Source organism: Sebastes umbrosus, chromosome 17, assembly GCF_015220745.1.
Source record: "Sebastes umbrosus isolate fSebUmb1 chromosome 17, fSebUmb1.pri, whole genome shotgun sequence".
NCBI lineage: Eukaryota > Metazoa > Chordata > Actinopteri > Perciformes > Sebastidae > Sebastes > Sebastes umbrosus.
This window is the reverse complement of record NC_051285.1, coordinates 25,263,641-25,284,063: the sequence shown is the minus strand read 5'-3', so window position 1 is coordinate 25,284,063 and position 20,423 is coordinate 25,263,641. Positions and strand designations below refer to the sequence as shown.

General features: G+C 42.7%; 1 protein-coding gene across 2 annotated transcripts in view; it reads left to right on the top strand.

The window, feature by feature from the left end:
* The window catches only part of spns2 (spinster homolog 2 (Drosophila)), an 81,252-nt gene that overhangs the window by 18,526 nt on the left and 42,303 nt on the right, over positions 1-20,423 (top strand). For both annotated transcript variants that reach the window (XM_037748484.1, XM_037748485.1), the window contains exon 3: positions 14,329-14,394. In XM_037748484.1, coding sequence (XP_037604412.1) covers positions 14,329-14,394 — 66 coding nt within the window. The remainder of the gene's footprint in view (positions 1-14,328; positions 14,395-20,423) is intronic.

The window sequence follows — 20,423 nt, the reverse complement described above, 5'->3', positions numbered from 1 at the left end:
AAATAGAGGAGCCTGGCACAGGGATTATGCAATCTTTTATATCCACCGATCAGGCCCAGGATAAGGTCCTGTGTGTGTGTGTTCCCTTCACATGTTTAATTTCATGTGTGGATATCTGTCATGTTGTCAGAGCTAGATGAGATGAGCAGGATTTTCATTACTGTGTTTGCGTTACTGTGTTTGTGAGATAGGGTGGGGGTTGAATGAGGGCGCTGACCTCTGTCAGAGACTTAGATCTTCCTGTTAATGCCCGGGGTCAGAGGTGGACACACACACATGCACGCACAGCCCTTAGTGGGTTTTTCTGCTGTAAGAGTTTCACACCTAAGATTGAATTCCAATGAGGATGTGTCATTGTTGGTTTTGTGTTTCCAAGACGTCAGTGACAACATATGTGCATGCAGGTATTAAAGTTAATGTTGTTGCCGGCAGCAACGCATTATCTCATCCAATCAAGTTCAGCCTCTCATTTAAATTCTGGCTTAATTTTGCACTACACAGCTTCATTAGCATTAGCATCCGTGTTTATTTTCTGGCTGCACGGTGGGAGGATGTGCTCATATGAGACAATGACAGGCTGAGTTAAGGTGTTTGTCTCCGCAGTGCAGTTGTACACCAGACTGGTTGGTTCCGCCTCGCTGCCCAAGGAGGGTTATTACAGAGTTCTTTTTGATTCTTCAACACCCATAAATGTTTACTGGTCCATGTTTAACTGCATAAATCTGCAGGCATCCTGTCAACGCACCGCTCCCAAAAAATTTGAATGCATGTATTTATAACACTGAATATATCACGGTCTACATTCAGCTGAATCTGTTGCTGAATGTGGTCGTTGTGTTATTAAATGAAATGTTTTTTTCTGCACGACTTAAAACAGCAGGAGGCAAGATTGGAGCAAATATGATTTAAAAAACGTATTTTTATAAAATGGTCACTATTTCCTGACAGTAGTGCATGAGACAGGTAATCTGAAAAAAATCACGTACCCGTGTCCTCCGCTGTCCTCCGGTGCTCCTAATGGCATCTGCAAAATTTCACAGACTGGAGGAAAACAACCAATCAGAGCCGAGTTGGAGCCTTGCTGTCTCTGTGCACCTGTCAATCACTCACAAACTCCAATCCACAGTCAAACTAGGCAGCGCTGATCAAATATGAATCAATATTCTGTTACTGTAATGCCTATTTCCCACATAAAATGTTTTCAGAAATTCTTGTAGTGTACTGTTTAGCTGTAAAATGAGAAAGTTTGCCTAACCTACTGACCACCAGTGCTCCATCAAACCTGCATATGTATTAAGGATTAAAAAAAACAATGACGGTCCAGCTTACTTTTAGTGGAGGTCCATGGTGTTGGCGGTCTGAAAAGGGTCCGAGGCACTCCTTCATTAGTGCATGGATAAGCGATGTGTTTAGACTCAACAAGTCTTCATCAGGGTGTAGAGTGCATTGAGGACAGGTGCTCAAATTCAATCTCATCAAGAGGTCATGTGATGTGTGTCACATGGCATGCTTATGCTGCCCATTTAAAGCTTCAGTAGGTAGAATTGGAGCAAATTTGATTAAAAAAAGGTTATTTTTATGAAACGGTCACTATATCCTGACTGTAGTCACTGACCAGAGTCCGATTAAACATTCAAGCTAGGCAGTGTTGATCAAAAATGAAAAACCAAGCACCGCCCACGAGCCGGAGCAAACGTTCTCATTTGACAGCTAAACAGTAGCCATGTGGAGCTGCAGAAGTCTCTCAGAACGCTTGAATTACAATATGCTGAAAGGTTATTATGGAATTTTTGCCCAATTGATGCCAAAAACATTCTGTTTAACCTCTCTTTAAGATGTTCAGGGATGTTAAGGAGACGAGGCCGCAGCCTTCTGCAGCCCATCATGTCGTCATTCAGCTTGCCGATGGAAGTATCTGGGCAGCACACCAGCGCAAAGCTTCATGTGCACTTTTCTTATTATAGTTTAATGACTGACTGATAGGTGCATAAGGCCTAAGGCGGTGTACTGCTGTAGGTATGTGGGCCGTTCTTTGATGAAGCAAGCCTGGTATGTGTAGGATGTCATTGAGGAAGAAAAAGGGATGCCTTGGTGTATTTTCCCACGCCAATAAGAACTCACACCTCACGACTGAGAAGAAGTTTTGGAAATCGGGTGGCAAACTTTTTTAATCATGCAAAATGAGTTCAGAAATCAAATTGTGTTTGATAATAATTTCCCTTTGAGACCCTCAAAACATTCAAACTGAGGTCATATTTTATAAGTTTGTACAAAAAGACATATTTGGGTTTCTCAGAGTGTTTGATGAGATAGCAGAGGAAGTAATGAGATGCATATTTAATTCATGGGACAGTGAAAGATGAACCCCACGGCCTTAACTAAACTGTCCTCCCCATAACCGGGATGAAATGGAGTTGGAAATGAGTGGCTCTCCTCTTAAATGGAGACACAGTGTGAGAGTGGCATTGCTTTGGAGTATAGAGAGGTCACCTTGACAGCAGCTCGGAATGAAAATGCTTTTATATGTGTGATTGGTCTTCTCTCTGGCTGCAGTTGTGATGGGAATACAGGAGGAAAAAACACATTTGACATTCATATTTATACATCTATAAACTCCCAGGAGGCATTGCAGCATTAAAGTAGTTGTTTAGCCAATTGTACTGGATAGGAGTGGCACATATGTCTCATTAGTTATGGTCCAAATGAAGAGTCGTGATTTATGAGTAGGTGTCGAGACAAAATCATTTATGACAGATGTTATCACCGTGTACATAAAAACTAAATATGGCAGAGAGCCCTTTCCTTGTTTCATCCGTCATACCTCCGCACCATTCCAGTCGAGCAGCCTTGTGACAAGATGGACGCCAAATTGCATGGCAGCGATGTCCCAGTGCCAGAGTCAAGAAACCCGGGCCACATTTAGTTCCTAATGGCTGACTGTTGATGGGAGCTCAGTGGTCCATGACACTGACGTATTGAAATAGAGTATCTGCAGAAAGCTTTTTTTTTTTTTACTAATTTTCACCCCAAAATATATTTTTATAAATGACAGATTTCTACCTACATTTTATGTCCATACTCACTAAAATATATATATTTTTTCTATTTTTAGTGCTTTTAATAGGATATTTATATACACCAATACCAATACCGAACTGGATTTACACTTCAATTGTAATTCCTGATAATTTTTCAGATTTTTTAACAAGTTGTTGGTGTACGATTTATTATTTTAATAATAAAAATCAATTCAGTAAATTATCAATGTATTTATTTGTTACCTTTTGTTAAGTTAAGAAAGCACTTCCACACAGTGGGGCATACAATTTATTAATTAAACACTGGTATCGGATCGGTACTCGGTATCACCCAGTACCCAAAGCCCGGGTATCGATATCGGTATATCGGGAATGAAGAAGTCGGATTGGTGCATCTCTAGATATCTAATGGTATGTGACAGATTTATGCATATATTTTTCCAATTTCACCCATTTTCACCCATTTTTATGAATAAAAAAAAAAAAAAACTCACAATAAACAACACATTAAAAATAATGTACCATAAACATTAGCCATATAGAAGCAGCTGAGCCCCTATCGCCCCTGAATTCTCCATTTAGTGGAGCCTAAGCGCTGTGATTACCCAGAGAAGATAACTGCGCCGTGGCTGTTTGATGCTAAATCGAGCTGAAAATACAAATCTTTGCCAATTTTCTCCTGTTTTTATCATGGCTTGGGGGTCACTTTGCAGCCTCTCTTTTTTTTGAAAAACAGCTCCACAGTCTAGACAGTCGGTCTGACAGCCTGTGGACATCTTATCGTCACGCGTTACGGCTCACACTGTGAGTGAAACAAGGGGAAGTCAGATGAAACAGATGAGTCAGGTGTCAAGCCGAGAGCACAGAAATATATTCTTTGACAAGTAGATCCATAAAGTATTTAAATGAATGTATCAGCATGCTGCTTTATCTTTGGATAATTAAAGATGTCTTGTCTAAATGAGCAGCATTAAGTAAGATCCTGTAAGAAAGCTTGTCTACATTGTACGTACAGTTTATGATAATTATGCAACAAGATGTTTCAATGTCCCCAATAGTAGATTCCTCACATCCTCATAAAACAAAAAAAGAGAAAAGAAAGAGAGAGAGGATGAATGAAATCTCATTTAAAAACACTACATAATGACTGTAATCCTCCACACTGTTATGTAAAAATAGTGCTCGGATTACAGGATTTTTCAAATGTGCTGACATTGGCACACACAAACACGTTAATGTAAGTGAACCCTTGGCTGTTTTAATGGACAAATTGTCCCTACCTTGACATAACCCTGCATGTCCAGTCGGTCAGTCTGTTGGTTGGTTTGTCCACCACTTTGGTCCTAACTGAAATATCACAACAACTATTGGAGGGATTGCCATGAAGTTTTGCTTCCACATGTTTATATTTTATGTTTGTATTGTTCAATATTTTGGTTTATAACCAAATACCTTTACAAATGAATCACATTTACATCAAGTTTATGTGTTTAGTGCTAATTAGCAAAAGTGAACACACTAAATTAAGATGGTGAACGACATTATGTGCCATTAGCATTGTCATTGTGAGCATGTTAGTGTTCAGCTCCAAGCGCTTGCTCAAATACCATTGTGGATAGTTTGTTTTTACGGATTGACATGTTGAAATGGTCCAGGGCAACTAGTGGGTTTGTGAAAGGGACAACTGGACATCCGTATCACTTCTCCATTAAATAAAACAGTCGGAGCCTCTCTCTGTGATTTTCTCCGGTCAACGTGGCTCCTTTTCAAAATTCCACATAAATAACCCTCCTCAGGGTCCACATTCAAGGTTGAGTTCAACTGCTGTTCAGTATTCCTGAGAGACGTTGGTGTGAACGAGTGCAGCTCCCGGAGATCCCCTGGCAGTCAGACGGTCTCATCTCATCTCAAATACCTTTGCTTCGCTTCGCTGCATCTCTTTCCAATACATCTAAAGCATTATCTCATATGAACTTGCGGGCTAGCCCCGGCTGTATTATTGATGAGCTATAGGTTTAGTCTGCTCCCCTGATGCTCCACTATGCATCCTCTCCACTACCATCAAATATTTAGCACGTACTGGCTGGGACTAATGCACCGCGGCCCTCCAGCTGAATTCAAGCTTTTGATTAGTGAAGGAAAATTAGGTTGGGAAAAAAAGCCCTATTAATCAAAGTGGTAAGGCTGGCAAACCTACAGGCCTTTAATTTGATTTTGCCCCAGTTTGGCTGTCACAAATTTAGAAGATTAGAGTGAAAGCTGTCTCAAATGTCATAGAGGTTTCATCACTGAAATAACAGCGTATTCATCCTCACACACAGGCAGGAGTTTTGGTTTGAACAAAACTCTTGCCTTGTAGTAAATCATTAAGCACTTTCGCTGGCTTAATATGATAACGACACGTCAACGTCAGCAAAAGAAACATGATTTGAAACCGGTAATCGAACTTGCACTGTTTATTTGGAGTGGATCTACTTTTTATTGTGAATACAAGTGTCTGAATGGTAGTGATTCGTGGGTTTCACAAACAATTCTTAAGTTTGCATGATGGAAAATTGCCGGAAATAGGATTTGCATTAGTGTGGGCGTGTAGCTACAGGTGAGAAGATGAAATATGAACCAGGAAGTGCAATATGAGTAACACATGAGTTGGGAGTAACATAATGGAACAACTAAACTGAAAGAATGTGCAAAAAAAAACACCAGGTGTAATATCCTGAATGTGACAGCCCTAACCTTAAAGGTGTTAAATACGGGATTGGGAGCATTTCTATTGCCTCTCAATGGCTCTCAACATGGCGACGGCATGCCGCTAACGTTGCTAAGAGCGCAAACTGTTATCAGTCGTAACCGCCGTATGAGAGCGGTGCAGAGCGGCAGCCTTGAGCTAGCCAGTGGGGCACGCTCACATGCACGATTATGCACTTAAAGCACGACTATGTCAACAAAGCACAGAGAAGCTCGGATTACAACACACACACAGAGGGAGAGTAACTTCTCTGCCCAGGGCGCCAAACCTCCGCTATATCTTTACCTAGCAAATAGTTGTTCGTTGCTATATTAATGCTCTGAATTTGGTGGGTTTTCTCTCTTAATGGCGTCGAAAGCTGCATTTAAAGGGTCTCTGTGGAGTTTTCTTGTACACAAAACAAGATAGATTTTATATTCAGTGTTTTTCACCAAAATACATTGTGTGCATTCTTAAGGTCTAACAAACATGTTGACTACATTTCCTTCCTCGTAAAACATTGTGGTCAAAAACTCCACAGGGTTCCTTTAATCAACATGATTCAACTCTCAGTTTAATAGTTATATACTGTAGATATTAGTGCTGTCAATCGATTCAAATAGATAATCGAGGTATCGAAGTATTTAATACTCTTATCAACATGGGAGTGGGTAAATATGCTTGCTTTATGCAAATGTATGTATGTATTTATTATTGGAAATCAATTAACAACACAAAACAATGACAAAATGTTGCCGAAGTTTGAAGCATTATTTAGCCTCCTATGTGACAAGCTAGTATGACATGGTTGGTACCAATGGATTCCTTTGGTTTTGTAGTTTCATATGATGCCGGTATCGGTATCTTCACTCTAGCTTTAAAAGCCAGCTACAACCTAAAATCACAAGTTGCATTAATGCGTTAAAGAAAGCCCTAATTGATATATTTTATTCCTCTCTTCTAAACAGTAGCCTCCAAGCTTGTCAATAGAATGACTATGTAAGGTCTTACACGTTTGACTCGCTACCAACAGGGAAGCAGCTTTCTACACTCCTTCGCTGATGTTATTCTCCTGTACGAGCTCTGAAGGCCCTCCCGTGCAGGCTGCTCTGCACCGTTTCCCAGACATTTGCAGCATACGTTTCCTTTCTGTGTGGCAGGGAGAGGAAGTGGAATGGAAAAAGCGCTCCCCCGCCCACTGCGGCCACATGGCAAGGGAGGAGAGCAGTCGGTCAGGAGCCCGCCGGCCACAGTCGGGCATATTTGTGGTCAGCTTTCTCCTCGCTGCAGTCTGAGACGCGCTGCAGCGCGGCCTGCCTCTGCACTCTGTTGCTCTCTCTCCCGGAGCTGTTTCTTACCGTCTCTCACGCGCTCAAATCGCCAAATTGGTCACGAGAACAACCAGAAAAGATGCACTTTCTCCTCACTCATTATGCATCCCCCCCCTCCTCTCCTTCCTTTCCCAGACTATTTATACTGATGGGGTTGACACATGAAAAGGGATCACCCCTCTACAGGAATGAAGGGGAAGGATCTGGCCACATCAGCATAGCGGTTCACCACTGCCCGTCACACTCTAGCCAGAATGAATGACTTCCATGCATTGGCTCCCTCTCACTCCGACACACACACAGTGAAACCAGGGGAAAGGGGAACACACACACACACATGTACTATATATATAAACAATGGAAACATATGCTTTACAAGACCAATCCAGCCCAGACCAACCCGACTGTGACCACCACCTATTCCTTTGCTCCTCATGACTCCTCTCCTCTATCTCTATCTCTGTCTGTGTGTCTCTCCAACGCTCGTCACTGTTAAATTGGACTGCTATTCTCTCCTTCCTCTTAGCCTAGTTTCTACGAGCAGAAATAGAACCAAGGGGGGCCGGAGATCCACGAGTCTCTGTTGGGGATTTGATATGAAATCTGTCCTCTCCAAGCTGATGGAGTTCTGTGTGGGCATATCTGGCCGTATGGGGTGTGGTGGGAGTGTGTGTGTGTGTGTGTGTGTGTGTGTGTGTATGTTTGTGTGTGCACTTATGGTGTATTTGTGAGTGTACGGTGGTCCCAGAGGAGTAATGCTGGCAGCGTGCGTCACTGCACGAAAGCTGGCCTTGCAAAAAACAGCATGCTGTATCCTCATTTAAATGTTTCCTCTGGATCACGCCATCGTGTCTTTTTGAACTGAAGTTGCCGGGTAAATTAACCTCCAAAAATTGCAACAAAATCCTTTTTATGTCATATTTTATATTTGCAAACATTATGGTAAAGAAAGTTTTCTGGAGCTGCATTCATCTACATTGATTCATAACTCCTAGCCTTGTACAGTTAGTGAACCGTCTACTGGACGCCATATAATGGAAAAAAGCAAAGACTGAAAGAAAGTACTATTCATATCGAAGAATGATCTTTCACCATTCACTGCTCTAAATGCAGCGTCTGTGGCGTGTTCACCAATTTGAGTCATTTCTTCTTAAGCTACGCTGAGAAAAAAAAGTGGTCATAAAGGCGGACTTTATGAGAGGGTGGAATAAGTGTCAGCTCCACACCAGCCCCCCCAACTCTGTGTCAACTCTGTGTGTTGACTGCAGGGAGCAACCGTCTGCAGACGCGTGGTGTGTTCACTTCAGCATCACAATCAATTTATGAAAGGGTCCTTAAGTGTCAAAGAACACATAAGCAAATGGACTTCAGGGGAATAGGGTAAAAAAACAAACTGATAGATATCACCATGGAACTTGAAAAGGGCTGTCAAAGTTAACGTAATAAGGTGTTAACACAAATTCGTTTTAATGCCACTAATTTCTTTAACGCATTAACGCAACTTTTGCAGCGATTTTTAGGTTGTAGTGGGCTCAGTTTTAAAGATAGAGTGAAGATACTGCTATCATATGAAACTAATCTAAACTTAATCGTTTGAAAGCCCTAAAATTAACTCATAAATATCCCGGTTGATAACTTACATTAAGACAATTATTTTTGTTTTACAAGTTCTCTGAAATTATATGTTTGAATATGAAAATGAGGCATTATCTAATGATAACTTTAGGTGAATTTAGGAGAAATTTACAGACTCAAATGGACAAATGTAGTAAAAAAACAACCTGTAAATGTGTATTTTGGATGTTTTCTATCCACTAGTCTGAAAGAAGACAAGCAAAATAGCCAGAAATCTCAAATTTGACCAGTGCATGAACAATGTTTTTGCCTGAAGTGTCTCCCCTTAAAGGGTAGCAAGTCAGACAGTTAAATAAATGATAAAACATAATGACAAAACATTTACCCAATTCTTCAAGCGTGCTTTCTTTGGTATAAAGGTAAACTAAGGGAGTGTACAGCATACTATGTGTGTGTCAGAGGGAGTGGCCAGGTCGTGCTCTGCTGTGTGAATGCTGTTACCTTAAATGAAGATGGAAGTAGCTGGTGTTATTGTTGTGTGCTGTCAGGAAGATCCACATTCCTGTCGTGTTTCTTGCTCGGCGTCATGCTCAGATGCACTCAGACCCCCCCGAGACCCGAGACTTGAGAAACTCATTAACGCTGTTGTCGCAACCACAGTTGTGACCTGATTATGTAGCTATATAATGTAAAATATCCCTCTTTTCATTGTTGCTATGGGGCTGGTATTTCTGGCCTCATATATTAACCTGTGTAACTAAGGGACATGTGAGCAGGTGCTGCATTGTGAGATGCAACTGCAATGAGGATCTTAAAAAAAAGGCAGTTTTGGAGATTTGGAAAGCTGAGCTCCTTTGTGGTCTCTTGACCTTTATCTCGTACAGCATCGCCATGGCAACTGAACTGGGCGCTGCCAGCTCGAGAGAGGGTTGTGGTACCTCATTATCAGATACATCCCTGGATCTCTCTGTGTTACTGTAATAAGACATGGTTGTTATACGTTTCCTCAAAAGTACAAAAACATGAATCTCAGGCTGACTAAAGGGGAGAAAAAAAGAAAAGCTGAGAGAGGTGTAAAGTAGTGGAGAAGGGAAATCAAAAGGACAGAGTTTGATTGCCAAGCATTAAAAGCCCTCATTGAGAGCAGAGATGATAGTTGTGATAGGCTGCTACACAAACACAGAGCTGCTGCCGCTGGCTCTCTGTAATCCCTGACAGATTAGCATAGTTCATTACACAGCTCATTGCACTTGAATCTACAGCAGTACAATAAACACTGTTGCTTTGATCACCATCAACATCCACCACTTATTTAAAAGGATAGCTGCTGGAATAAAGAATATTATAATTATTTCTCATACAATAATTCCATGTGTTTTTAATAAGGCTGTCAAAGTGAACGCGATAATAACACGATAACGCAAATTTGTTTTAACGCCACTAATTCCTTTAAAACAATTGACATTTCAGAGGTTGTAGTGGGCTCAGTTGTAAAGCTGGAGTAAACATACTGGTATCATGTGAAACTACAAAACTTAAGGAATCCATTGATACCATGTCATACTAGCCTGTCGCAAAAGAGGTTAAATAATGCTCCAAACTGACACAAAATTTTGGCGAGGAAAAACTGGCATGGGCATTTTCAAAGGGGTCCCTTGACCTCTGACCTCTAGATATGTGAATGAAAATGGGTTCTATGGGTACCCACGAGTCTCCCCTTTACAGACATGCCCACTTTATGATAATCACATGCAGTTTTAGGGCAAGTCATAATCAAGTCAGCACACTGGCACACTGACAGCTGTTGTTGCCTGTTGGGCTGCAGTTTGCCATGTTTTGATTTCGGCATATGTTTTTATGCTAAATGCGTGTGTGAGGGTTTAATTGATTGCCAATAATAAATATATACATACGTTTGCATAAAGCAGCATATTTGCCCACTCCCATGTTGATAAGAGTATTAAATACTTGACGAATCTCCCTTTAAGGTACATTTTGAACAGATAAAACTAGACTTTACTTTACAAACAGTATATGCATCACCCACAGCTCTGTTCTCCTTATGTTACGGTAAATTGCCAACTCTACCTTTATTAATTGTCTGGTAATTGTCTGGTAAGTGTAGACGGGTGTGGCTCAGACAAATGCAGACTCTGTCCAGGAGGGACGCTCCACCATCTGGCGTAGGAATCCCCCTCCCAGCAGGCTGTGTGTGTGTGTGTGTGTGTGTGTGTGTGTGTGTGTGAACTTCTTCCAGGCTAATTAGAGTACAGCTGCAGTTGTACAGTCCACTGTTAAACACTGTTGTCGCTGTTTGACAGGCTTGACAGAGGAGGAGGGGGGCAGAGTCGCTGTGTGCCAAGGCCATGTAGGGATGGTGACCTGATGTGTTTTATGATTATAAGTGATTTCAAGTGTGTGTGTGTGAGTGGAGGGTGGCAGATCAGCTCAGCCAACCCCTACCTGCTTTTCTTATTTTGAGTCAAGAGAATTAACTAAATCCCTGAGGTGCATAAACATGATCTTCCATTATTCACCCTGACTTGGACTGGATGCGAACTGAGATCTACCTGCCTACAGCAGAAATGTAAATTGAGTCTTACCTGCCTCGAGGCAGTTGCTGCATAATTTGCCACATTGTGTGCTCCGACTCTGAGAGCTGCTAACAAGAAACACATGTTGAAGCTGCAGTAGGCAGAATATTTTTGACACAATTTGGCAAAAAATCCATAATAACCTTTCAGCATATTGTAATTCAAGTGTTCTGAGAGAAAACTAGACTTCTGAACCTCCTCATGGCTCTGTTTTCAGGCTTTAAAAAATCTAGCCTGTGACAGGAGACTTTGGCCAATCACAGGCCTAGAGAGAGCGTTCCTATTGGCTGTTCATTCAACGGAGGCAGCTGTCAATCACTCGCAAAGTCCGATCAAACTAGGCAGCGCTGATCAAATATGAATCAATATTATGTTCCTGTAATGCCAATTTCTTGTGTAAAATGTTTTCCGAATCATCTTGTAGTGTACTGTTCAGCTGTAAAATGAGAAAGTCTGCTCCGGCCAGATGCAAGATGTTTCTGAAAACATTTGAGTCAAGAAATAGGCATTACAGTAACAGAATATTAATTCATATTTGATCAGCGCTGCCTAGTTTGACCGTTTGATCTGAGTTCGTGAGTGATTGACAGCTGCTCAGAGACGGCAAGGCTCCAGCTCGGCTCTGATTGGTTGTTTTCCTCCGGTCCGTGAAATCTTCCAGATGCCATTAGGAGCACCGGAGGAGACTGGAGGAAACAGAGACACATGATTTTTTTTAGATAACCTGTCTCATGCTCTACTGTCAGGATATAGTGTTTATAAGCGTTTTATAAAAATAACTTTTTTTTTAATCATATTTGCTCCAACCTGCCTACTGCAGCTTTAAGGCAGAGGTGAAGAAGCCAATGTGTTTCTGAAGAATGCTAATTTTAGATCCTCCTCATATTTGACAGTGTAGCTGTTGGTATCACTGAAACTGGCTGATAAGTAGCGCGGAAGCGCCTTTTGAGTCATATCATTATGAAAGAGAAACGAGTTGTTAGTGCAGCGCTTGAACAAGAATGCGTCCTATACTGTGAGAATGTGAGCAGGTGGTTTTGACTCAGGTGACAGGAATCTGACGTATGCCTCTGCTCCCAGTCACAGTCCAACCTGCACCTGCCCTGGTAGCGTTGCACCGCCTTTGAAACATTAAATAGAGAAGCGATGCCAACGCCGAGGATAGCACAATCTATGATGTCGAGTATTACTTGTCTGCTTGGCTGTGATCTTTCTCATCGTCCTGCCAAGGTAAAATCCCCCCTGAGATGACAAGGACATCTGAAAGTTACAGACACTCCAGGTTGCACCAGTCTAGAGGTCAGGTTATGCTGGGTCACGCCGGTCTGCTGGGCTCAGAGACGAGAGGAGCACACGAATTAGAGGCAGCCAGCTTTTTAAAATGTTAGTCATGCCGCTGTTCCATTTTCAAGAGCTGTGTTACAATCCCCCTGACCGGCCTGCCAGTTTTGGAGAGATTCAGCCAGCACCACCATGCACACCCCCGTTGCAACTTTTCTTTTCACTTTTTGAAAATAAGACTTTGAACCTTTCCAAGCCGGTGGTCTCGAGAGGAGCGGGATTCATTTTGATGAGACTTGTTGCTTCTTGTTTCAAATTGTACGCTACAGCCATAAAGGGATTTTTTTTAACCCTAATTAATCGCCCTCTGATCTTCTTCTTCATCTTGATCTTCTGATGTTTATGGTGTGTTAAAAATAAACTTTATGAGATTGCATGTGCATGCTAGCAACACACACAAAAGTCCTAATGTTGTGTGATGAGCAGGTATTCAGCTGTCCTCCCTTTGGCCATGCACCAAGTGCCACTCATTCATCCATTCATTAAGGCATTAGAGACAAGCACAGTGAAGTGAATTCCCTCCATTCCAGCACAAGTGCTCTTGGGTTACAGTAACAGGATTAACGCGACTTCAAAGGCTTTGTGGTTTCTCATGTTGTGGTGCCGCTGTGTGTCTGTGTGTGACTGACTGAGAGCCACCAAAAATATTGACCTCACACAGTCGGATGCCGTGTCATCTGGTGAAGCCAAAATCAACTCCAGTCACCGCGCCGGAGCTGAGCTGTTTACTGTACACGAGCCAGTGGGAAGCTAATGGTGGAGAAAGTGTGTGAGGGTGATGGAAGGTGTGTTTAGCGGCAGAAATTGTTAGTATATAACACACTGCAGTGAAATCTTTGCAACCATTTACTGAAAGTTGACCAACTGTATGGCAGCCAAGAGAGCACTTATCGGGGATGTTCTATTGCTCTTCAGGGATGTTTAAGTGAATGATCGCCTTTGAGTGCTGTCAGTCCGTCACATCCAACAATAATCACAGGCCACAAAAGAGCCAGAATCACTTTAGCTGTAAATCTAATAGAGCTCATTGTTTCAGTTTATGTCTTGAATAGGCGATAATAATACGTTAACGCAAATTTGTTTTAATGCCACTAATTTCTTTAACGCATTAACGCAACTTGCGATTTTTAGGTTGTAGCGGGCTCTGTTTTAAAGCTAGGGTGAAGATACTGGTATCACATGAAACTAGAAAAACCTAAGGAACCCATCGGTACCAACCATGTCATACTAGCTTGTCGCGAAGGAGGCTTAATAACGCTCCGAACTTACGCTACATTTTGACGAGGAAAAACGGTCATGGACGTTTTCAAAGGGGTCCCTTGACCTCTGACCTCAAGATATGTGAGTGAAAATGGGTTCTATGGTTACCCACAAGTCTCCCCTTTACAGACATGCCCACTTTATTATAATCACATGCAGTTTTGGGGCAAGTCATAGTCAAGTCAGCACACTGACACACTGACAGCTGTTGTTGCCTGTTGGGCTTGTTAGGATTTGAGCATATTTTTATGCTAAATGTCATTGTTTTGTGTTGTTAATTGATTTCCAGTAATAAATATATATATATACATTTGCATACAGCAAGCACATTTGCCCACTCCCAAGTTGATAAGAGTATTAAATACTTGACAAATCTCCCTTTGAGGTACATTTTGAACAGATAAGAAAATCACAATTAAATATTTTAATTGATTGACATTTCCCTCTCCTCCTGTTTTCAGGTGTTCTGCTCGACATCCAGCGGCACTACGGAGTATCAGACAGTGGAATCGGCTTGTTGCAAACAGGTAAGTGTCCGTTAATCCCATAATTGCACGTGTGAGAAATAATAGCTCAACACCTCAACACATTCTCAGTCTCGTGATGAGGATAATTATTGTGTAACTCAGATGTTTTGACGTTGGCTGAATTGGATTGAGCAATGAAAGCAAAGTCCCTGTCAACACGAATAATGCCGTTTTTACGCACAAACAGGAATCCAAATCAGATATGTAACATGTACAAGTATGTGCACAATGCTACAATATAAACACAATATATGTAAAGAAATATAATTAAGTACTACAAGAGACATGCAAAATATAGCATAAATAAGTAAATACAAAATGCTGAGAAGTGGGATCTATTAAGTGTGTTGAATATAAATTCCAAAATGATTCTAACAAGAATTAAATAAGAATATTTCTTGAAATATTCAGTATAAATGCAGTATTAATGATAGTATTGCACAGTCGAATTATTGCACAAATGATTGTACAGTTGAGTTAAAGGCTTTTACTTTGGTAGGGGGTATTGGCAGCAGGATTTACAGGTGGTAATGCTACACAATATGGAGTTAATTTACATAATCAACCCTCTAATGATTCACTTATGCCTGTAATCTTCCTCCTTTATACGTATCAAGCTCTAATCGTAGGATGAAAAAAGAAAAACAACTCTTTTATCTGTATTCTCGGAAAGACAGACACAAGTTGGCTCCTCTTGCCTCTAATTTATAATCTGCAAAGCCGAAACAGATTCTTTGAACAGAATTCAAAAAGTTTCAAGATAAAGCACTGCCACACTATTTTGCAAGAATTTATGTGCATGATTAGAAAAGTATGTTGTAGTTTGAGGCGTTTGCACATTTTTTAGAACTTTCTCACTATATTTGAATCGTTAGTACCACTGTATCGCAGGCTTAAATGAGGGAGTGACATTTCCTCACAGCAGCAGCAGCAGGTCAATAGAAAGGAAAACACAGCCAGGAGCCAGGCAGGCTGTTCTCCTGAGAGCCTGCATGCACCCAGAGCGTCTGAGGACCCATGGCTCAGGGCAGGGTTTCCTGTTCCACTCTTTAGACCCCAATGAATTCACCTTTTAGGGGAGATACCTTGCAAAACACCCTCCCACTGGAGGACAGGACCCGGTCTTGTCTCCGTGTGCCCTCAAACTCAATTCAAACACCAACAAACTTGCGCACAAAGTGCCATTGAGGGCCGAGCAGGCAGGGTTGAGTTGGAGGAGGGAAAGAAAGAATACAGCCCAGTGTTTTCCTGCTGCGCTTGATGTTCTTAGACTAACAGGAGGACAGAAATATCCACCAGTTAAAAAAAGAAATCAGTGTTCAGTGAATAAGCCATTTCATCAATTCCAAATCCACCCAGTTTGAATCTATTTTTTACTCAAGTTAATTTTCCATCAGGATACTCTTTCTCCTTCATCTCCCTTTTTATGTTTTTGTTGATTTTTGCAGCAGCAGCAGCAGTCAAAAGATTAAATAGTCAGTCTGGTGTTTCAAAGCAACTTATTCATATGATGCCTGAACAGACTGCTAATGTGTAGAATCAAACACATTTTATTAGTTTTTATTTTAGGGCGACTGAATTTGTGAAAACACGCTGACCTGCAGCGGAAGATTTGTACGACATCTTAACAAGAAACAGGAAACTGAGAAAGGTGTTTGACTCTTAATTCTGTTTGCATTGGCTCATTATTTGAGTTATGCACACTACTACACTGGCACAGTCTCACAAACCATTAAACACACACAGCATGTTAGTAGAGGGTATAGCTGATTTGCCCTCTGCACCGTCTGCATTTGCAGCTCTGGCTAAAAGCAGGCCTGCTGTGTGTTTGGTTAGCCTGTACCGGCCTGTCCCGGCCCGTCATGGTTCAGACTCCGCTTGGCCCCTGATCCCCAGCCGACCTCTTTCTCACACCGGCCCGTGGAATGCCGGGTGTCCGGGCCTCGAGCTGTGAGAGCGGGTCGGCCCAGACAGGGAGCCTAGGTGTGAAGACGAGGTTAGGAGGCTGACGTAATCAGGGAGCTGGAGAGGAGAGTCTCAGTGTGTGTGTGTATGTTTACACATTCACCTTCCGGTTTCCCCCACCCCCCACTTCCGTCTCCAGAGGGAACAATCCCGTCCTCTGTGAGCACCTGCAGGCCAGGCCTGCTCTGTCCTGGCAGCTTACGTCCACCTGGGAAAGCAAACTGCCAACGTAGGTGTTTTACAGGCGGTGGGTGTTGCGTGCGCTGCGAGGTCACCCTCACACTTTTAAAAAACACTAACCACACGCTGCAGGATCCAAGCTGTAGAGAAAACACGAGTCTGAGTCAGAATCGCTTTGTGAACTCTGTTTTGGTTCAGTTTGAGCAAAAAGGATAGCTCTGACCCTTTTCTTTGGCTCGTGATCAGTACTACTGGAATGAAACATTTCCCATATCTAGACGTTACTGACAAGTTGTTTCTCTTTGGGAAAATACCGGCCTGACTGAGCACTAGAGAAGCCCTTTAGACCTGCTGCGGTGTTTGCATTTTGATTGTTGCACTCCAAAAAATGTCTATCCTTTGTCTATTTTTGACTCGTAACATTTTCTTTGAACAAGCCCACAATCAGTGAATGGCGCTAGATAATTGTAATCCCTTTTCCAGAGAAAATCAAGTGTAGCCATTTCATTGTAGTGAGACCATTTTTTGAAACTTGACCTCACTGTATAAAATGACCTGTGGTGACCTCTAGGATAATCACAGCCTCACGAAACTTTACGACCACAAACTACAGACCTAGAGCATTCAGAGGATGGATAGCTTTCCTAGGCAGATTGACAATAAGGGGGTTTCTGAGCAGTTTACATAACAGAAGTGCTCGCCATCTAATTGCAGAAAAATGTAATTCTTGCAGAAATCTCCAAAAGTCAAAAGTTTTGACACAAAATCACAGCATGGCTTTTTTTATGGTGTTCCTCAAGGTCTTTTGCTGTCTTAATGTAGGACTTTGGAGGGATTATAGATCATTGTTTATCAATTTTCAAGGGGTAAAAAATGGTTAAATTTAGCACCAAGTCTGTGTAACAAATGGCATCAACCCAAAAATTGCTGCAACAACTTATGAGACATAAAAGAGCATGGAAATCACAAACTTCTATCATCATGTTCAACTACTACTTGACACACAGTGCATCTCAAATTAATCTCCAGGTTACCAGCTTTCAGATGATGTACACCACTTCTATGTGACATCTACTGTTGACCTGCTATCTCCCCCTAAAGACCCCCTAATAAAGACAAAAGTGGGTTTATAGTGGGTCTCAGAGGGTTAAGTTGCCTCTCCCTAGCTTGTTTTTTCATTTCAAGAAAAGAAAAAGTAGAATCATCACACCCGCATTGGCTGGAAAATAAGAAACGTAGGTCCTGATGAATGCTTTTTGCGGTGCGGTGGGTATAAATGGTGTTTTCAAGCTAAAGGACAACACATGGAAAATACCCTGTGGTGAGCTCAGCCTCCGCAGCTCCAGTTATTTCTGTTATTTGGCAACACCAAGCCCCTTTTCAAAAGCAGCTCACACAACACAAAGTGACGCTGTGGTATGTGCTCATTTCTATTGTGCACGTGTGTCACTGCTGCCTAAGGAGGTGAGGTCTCAGCTGTCTGTGTGAGAGGATGAGGTGTTCACAGCTGTCAATCAGGTGAGGGGTAAAGGTGGTTTGAGCCGTCCGTCAGCAGGCGTAGTCGGTCTCACCTGAGCTCAGCAGACCCGTCAGAGCACCAGGACAGCCTGGGATCAGCTCTCCCACTGGAGATCCGTGCTAAACGCCCTCGGGCCAGCGGCTAAAGTCTGTGACTCTCACACACAGCTGTGAACAGGACCAGTCCCGAGGGTACGGAGGGCACCAAAGGTTAATGGAAGAGGGGAAGAGGAGAGGGGGTTCACCTGGATGGTGTTACCTTTGGTTGGGGAGTTTTGAGCAGTTTTGTTAACCATGTCCGAGACATCGGAGAAGGAGTTCGACGGTTATTGTATTCAAGTGCTTTTAGGCAAATCAAGGAAAAAAACTCTTAATGGGTAGAATTATCCTTTACAATGGAAGCCGGCATCCGCTGTTGGTTTAGCATGGAAGCAGAGTTATCAGGGTCAGTCAGGCTGGATGTACAGCGGGGGCGGAGGCTTATTAAGGAGCCGGCGCTCAAAACAGCTCGCAGACTGTCTGTGCCCTGTTCTGTGTGTGGCTGCCCACCTTGTCTGAAACACGACACCAACACACACACACACACACCCACACCAACTGACATTTCCCCGGTCTTAACATGGTGTCATACAGCCAGTATGTGAGCTGTAAGGAATGAGGCCACAGGTGCCGTGTTTAGACTTCAGGCTTGAGCTCCGTTAACACGTCCGACTTATACTGCACAGAAAAAGCTTCAAGCCTAAGTCAGTATCGTACTTAGTAGAAGTTTTTTTATCCCATGCTGTAGCCACAGGCGCAGTTTGCGTTGTTTCAGGGGGCTCACTTAAACCCCTAGTGGCTGTGGCCAAAAATGCATGTAGGGATTTAAATATTATCCTATCTATGTTTTTTATAATAACAAAGGTCTTTTTATTTACCCGTTGGATCCCAATACACTACAGACCTTTGTTTTTTAACATATATGCTTTCGGTTCGTATTCGAAGCCATGGGGTGGGTCTATCAACAAGCCTGCAAGGCTCATATCTGGAGAACAGCTAGTATCTGTATCTGTTTTTTGCAGTGGTTTGTGTGAGTTTGGCTTCGATGGCACTGGCAGGGCGCTGGGGAGCGCTTCATCCACAGTGACAACACCAGGGTCTTTCTGAAAAGTTCAGAGATTTTCATGCTCGGAGCCGGCGCACAAAAAAGTCGGAGTGCTCTGAAATATTGCGAACAATCGAAAAAAGACACTATAAAAAAGACGCTATATGGACACTCAGCCTATTAGTCGGGATATGAACCAGCTGGTATCCTGATTATTCATGTTTGTGTAAACGCTCTAGCTTCACATTACATTCCCTCTAGATTTATTGTGTGAACCCCTGACCTTAAAGTTCAAACTGCGCCGATGGCTGTGGCTGTCTGGCTCCTGTTATGTACCGGGTAGGTTTATGGTGTCAATCAAAAATATGTACTGTTAAACGGAGGGCTCTCTGATTTCCCCCTACACAGTGGGAAGTTGTGCTATCAGTGCTTGATCAGCTGTTTTGACCACTCACAGCTGCTACTATTTTGTCTCTTGCCCTCGTTGGTTTCCCTCGGTACCTCCTCTCTCTCTCTCTCTCTCTATCAGCAGTTTGGCAGCTGTTGTTGCCTTGTTGTCACTCCCGCCGGCACCTCATAAGAGTTAAGGGGCGACGGTGGGATGAAGGAAAATGGAGGGAGAAGAAAGAGCCACCTGTGACTTCCTCTCTCTGGTCATGCATGGCAGCGAGGTTTAATCTTCTCCGCTATTGATTCCCAAAGCCAAATAATTGCATTGCGATGGTGTTCAGCCTGCCCCCTCTCCTGCCGAGACGAGAATAGAACGACGACCCGATGTTGCATCGATATCACACCGTGTGTGTCTGTGTGTGTGTTTGTGTGTCTCCATCTCAGGCTGTTTTTATAGGCCACGTCTCGGAGGAGGGCAGCTGTTGGGCGATGATTGGCACCCTGCTCCTTCCCCCCCTCGCTTCCTGTCAGCGTACCAACAGCACTGCCCATGAGTGACTGCCAATCCAATCAGGATTTTAAGGCCAATTAAACAAGCGTGCTGTCAACCCCTCTTCATGTAGATCTCTAATCGCTCCTTATTTTTAAGCACCGTAAACAGTGGGGAGGTTTGAAAACAGGCCCGTTATTCCATCATCTTTTTCAGTCGTCATGGGAGTGATCGAGCATTTCTGGCAACAACATTACGGGTGATATTTTCTCCCGCTTTCTCAGAAAACGAGGCCGATCGATTGCCTGACGCCGAGGGAGGCTGCTCCGCTCTCTCAGCTCCTGGTGACATCAACAGATCAATTAGAAACACACACACACACACACACACACACACACACAC